We start from the raw sequence: 5074 nt of genomic DNA, 5'->3' as shown, positions 1-5074 counted from the left end.
TAGAGAGTCACCATACTCGATTGATTTAAAGGGCACATTTATCAATATAAGCAAATGTAGCATAGCTGCCTGTTCATGATCCGACAAGTAAACATGGGCATCCTTCAAATGCTCTTCCATTACTAGGCAAAGGTTAAAAAAGAAACCAACTTTATCTCAACCCTCTAATTATTTTTTTTTTTATTAACATAAAGTGTCAGTCTCAAAAACTCATCCCTCAAGAGTGCTTGTGATGATGTGGGTGTGTAATGCTTGGTTGTATTAGAGTATATAATATAGTAGCCTCCATTATCTCTACCTCGTCCTCATTACTCAGTAGTCAACTCAGAAGCTGCTTCCCTTTTAGTTCTCAAATCTGAATACATGACATCGATGGTAGAGATTTATACTCAACTTGTCAAGTGCCCATTTGAATTCAAACCATACAGATCATACATAGTGATTTTTGGAGGGTTCTTCTTTAATAATCAATGTCTTAATCAATATAATCAGATATTTAACTTTTTTCCTGCTTTTTTTTTTTTTTCTAATGCATGTTCAGCCGTAGCACCTTTTAAACCAATTATCAGTAAAGGGTTCTATTATTGTCCACAAGTGACTTAAAATTGACTAGGTGAAGGCAGCCAATGGGTATGGTTTAGATGCATTGCCAGATTTTAATTTGTAATTTTTGCTAAACCATTTAATTTCATCTCAATTATATGAGGTTTCCAACTCTATAAACATACAATGTGAACTTTATGTAATTGTAAAGTCTCTTTCCTCAAAAGAGAACACATGATTAACAAAATCAAGATCTAATTAAGTAGTCCAAAATCAAGATCTATTGTTGATTTTTAACATGTCTTTTAATCCATCACATAATCAAATTAGCTTATTAAAGAATTGAATATATTATTGAAAATAAAATCCATCTTCAAAAGTAGTTCTCGAGTACATATGCCCATCTCAAAGTACAAATATACTCGATTAGAATTATTTCTCTCAAACATTTTCCTTTGTTAATTAAAGCTTTCATTAATCTATAATTAAGTAGCCGGCAAGCATTTTAATCCCTAATTATCTTCATGCCAAATCCTTCACATCATTACCCTTTCCTTTTTCTTTTCCACTTATGTTAAAAAATCTTTGATACCGGTGGATTAATAATTCACACATAAACAAACATATTTATAGAAAAAGATAATTAGCTAATAAAAGTTTTAAAGGAAAAAGCCAATAATGATATACATACATGACCCCTTCCCCTCAAATGTGCATGGAAAGAAATAGCATCTAAGGAAAGGAAAAGTTCTCTTCCTCCATATCATTTTCACCCACCGGAAAATATATAATTATTTCAAAAAAATAACTCAAGTTAAGACTCCACGCGCTTATAAGAGTCCGTGGAGTTTCAATCACAAGATACAAAACAGTAAAATAAATATTCAAATGAAAAATTTTGAAATCCACGCACTACTACTGCATGTGAGTTTTACATTTTTAAATCCTCTGTGTTTTCTTTTTTTCTTTTCTTATTATTATTAGACAATTAGAGAATGCTATTTGTAATGCTCTTCTCAACATCCCACGAGCCTCTAACTCCAAACTTTGCAATTTCTTTTCTTGCTTCTCCTGTATATATCCTTATCCCAGATCTCCAACTCCACTCTGCAATAATTTCTCCATCAGTTCATCTCTAGATTCCTCTCGTTTCCTTCCTTCCAATCGCCGCATCAACACTACCCACCACCCACTTGTTTTCTTCAACATAATTGCAGTTAAAGATTCGATATGGCTGTTGAAACTTGGCTTATGAAAGTGAAAACTGCAATATCCCACGGCTTCGATTCCGTCATAACCTCCGCGCCCATACCGAAAGCTTATAAGAAGTCCACCGTTGGAGTTTTAGCTTTTGAGATCGCCGGTCTTATGTCGAAGCTCTTCCATCTATGGCAATCCCTCTCCGATGACAACATAATTCGCTTGCGAAATGAATCCATCTCTCTCGAAGGAGTTCGCAAGATTGTCTCCAATGATGAATCATTCCTTCTCGGCCTCGCATGCGCAGAAATCGCTGAGAATCTAAGGATCGTTACTAAAGCCGTCTCTAGATTGAGCAAGCGATGTGAGGATTCTAATCTTTTTCGCTTTGAACGTCTCTTCGATGAGTTTGCTAACTCTGGTCGTGATCCTAATCCCTGGGTTTTGAGTTGCAAAGACATGGAAGCTAAGAACAAGAAGATGGACAGGTACGTGACCATCACAGCCACACTATATAAAGAGATGGAGGAACTATCCATTTTGGAGAATGGATTAAGGAAGGCCTTGCAGTGTAGCGAACATGAGCAGACAACGAAAGAGCAGAAGATCATGGATCTTCAGCAGAAGATACTCTGGCAGAGACAGCAAGTCAAGTATCTGAAGGAGAGATCCCTCTGGAATCGAAGCTTCGATGGTGTTGTCTCGATGCTTGTGAGGTCTATCTTCACTGTTTTAGCAAGGATTAAGGTAGTTTTCAGCATAGGACATGGGTATCCAACTTCTCTACCTCGTAGTCTTTCAGCATCTGCAACTGTCCATCCAACCGAAAACCCTAGTACTTTTAGCTTTGTGTCAGGGCCATTAAAGAGCTCAAAACCCGAAGCAAATAAAGAATTGGCCAATGGGTTTTTCGAGTCAAATTCGAAGGTGCTAAAGCCACCGAAAACTACGCTTGGTGCGGCAGCTTTGGCTCTACATTATGCGAATTTGATTATAGTCATGGAGAAGATGATCAAGTCGCCTCAACTAGTTGGTATGGATGCTAGAGCTGATCTCTATTCCATGCTACCGAGCAGCATAAGGTCTTCGCTAAGGGCTAGATTGAAAGGCGTAGGATTCTCGGCGAGCGATCCAGTTCTCGCCGGAGAATGGAAAGATGCTTTGGGAAGGATACTAGGATGGCTCTCACCTTTGGCACATAATATGATTAAATGGCAAAGTGAAAGAAGCTTTGAGCAGCAAAATTTGTTGCCAAAAACAAATGTTCTTCTGTTGCAAACGTTATTCTTTGCAAACAAAGAGAAGACAGAAGCTGCCATCACAGAACTTTTGGTGGGTTTGAATTATATATGGAGGTTTGAGAGGGAGATGACTGCTAAAGCCTTATTTGAATGCGCCAACTTCAATGGACTCCAGAGTTCCAGCTAAAGGAAGATGGTTTCCTTTTTCTTTTTCTCTTTCTTTGTTTACTAAAAGTTTGATGGTTAGATTGAGCTGAGTTATGTTTCAGAATTTTGAGGGTTTGTTTTCCATCTTACACTGATCTGTATATGCCAATATAGTTTTGTATATGTAAATCATATGGTTTCAGTAATAATGTTTCGTTTTGAAGCAATTATGATGGGGCTTTCAATCATATAATTATATGCAGCCACGTGAAAACAGTACCTTTGAATATTATAATTATTGTTGCTGTTGAATTCTAATATATACAATTGAATCGCATCAAGATTCTTTTCCAAGTTTATTTCTGTGGTAAGTTATATGTATTATTGAAAGTTTAATAATTTAATACTGTTTTTGTCTTTCTGATATATGAAGTCATTAACTAACCTACATATAGAAGCAGTTAGATATATCAATTGTCAATGGGCCCTCCAAATACCTACTTAAGATCACCTTAAATTAAAGACAAAAGGAACGTATACCTTTTTTCACTAATAATTTACTTACAAATTTCAAAAAATTACACAAAACACATACATATGTACGTAGAGAGTGACTTATCCAACACTAAATTCAATGACATTGACTGTCCAAAAATTACAAGGACTAGATGGCTGTTTGACATATATTGAATAGAAAGAAGTAATAGCAGGACAAACCCCACACTTATCTCATCCCCAATATATTGCGTTTTTTTCTCCATTTTTTATGGTATCATATCATATGGGCTTACAGCTCATGATGCCTTCTCAAGACTTTTTCTGATTTCTTTTCTGCAAAATGTTCCCAAATTTCTCACTTTGATCCCCACCACATATTCACAATCTCATTGCATATTCCTCCAAAGCCCCATATGTCTTGAACAATCAAAGCTGAAGGTAAGTTTGAATTATATATATATAATGAATTTAGAATTTGAGAAGGACCACTCTTAAGGATTAAAATTAAATATCTGTTTCATGCGTGGCTAGAAGCTTGATAGAAGGGAGGCCAGGGAACAAGGCAGTTGATAATTCCCTGACCCAAAAGCTTTGCAGAAATCGTTATCTAGGCCACTGGTTCTTGAAGTTGAAAATGGTATTCTGGAAAAACACCAGCCTTACAATGCCCCTAGTGGTCCAGCGCTGAAATCGGGGAGCTAGACCCAAAAGTGAATGCCCATCCAAGATGGGCCAGCTGGGCACCCCCTTGCCAAACAGTCCTCAGGAATCTGGGCTTGACAAAGGTTTACCGAACAGGTAAAATCTCCCCCAATTGTGTTGCTTCTGATGCAAATTGAGAACTTCTCTGGACTCGTCATTACATCATCCAAATAAGTTTTTGGAACTGGCTTTCATCCCTCTTTTATTGTGAAACGACCGTTGGAAACTTTAAGCAATTGCCATTTCCCTATTACTTACTTTCAAAATTCGAGGTGAGGTAATTTCACTATGGTCTAGCTCACAATACAGGTCCAATTAGCTCAATCCACAATGCCAGAGGGTTTGATTTATCCCCCCAAAATTTTCCCAATCTTACATATGTATACTCATTTTACTTTTTCTTTAATGATCAATTAACATATAAGAATATCGTTAAAATTAACATATAAGAAAATATATTTACATGGTTTACATATATTTTTTATACAATTACATTTTTAAATTTTTAAGAACTCTTTTAGATATATTTAAATACATGAAATATTATAAATAAAACTTACAACACAGTATTTCAGCCATGCGATTTAATTAAAAACCAAGCAATTCAACTATCTTTTGATTTATTTTTCACGTGAATTTGCCTAAGTAAATAGCAGAACTTACAATCAATCCCAAATTTAATAGAGAATCATAACAAATGTGGTTGAATCAAAATGATTTAGAAGAATAAAAAAGAAAGAGCA

At 35.8% G+C, this 5074-nt stretch overlaps 1 protein-coding gene across 1 annotated transcript; it reads left to right on the top strand.

Moving 5' to 3' along the window:
* The first annotated feature begins 1513 nt into the window (after nt 1-1513).
* On the top strand, nt 1514-3490 carry LOC110631222 (protein PSK SIMULATOR 1). The gene has a single exon (XM_021778973.2). The coding sequence runs from the start codon at nt 1774-1776 to the stop codon at nt 3169-3171; it is 1398 nt and encodes a 465-aa protein (XP_021634665.1). The 5' UTR covers nt 1514-1773; the 3' UTR covers nt 3172-3490.
* The last annotated feature ends 1584 nt before the right edge of the window (nt 3491-5074 follow it).

Source organism: Manihot esculenta, chromosome 14 (assembly GCF_001659605.2).
Source record: "Manihot esculenta cultivar AM560-2 chromosome 14, M.esculenta_v8, whole genome shotgun sequence".
Taxonomy (NCBI): domain Eukaryota; kingdom Viridiplantae; phylum Streptophyta; class Magnoliopsida; order Malpighiales; family Euphorbiaceae; genus Manihot; species Manihot esculenta.
Note: the sequence above shows the minus strand (reverse complement) of the source record. Positions and strands in the feature narration are given on the sequence as shown.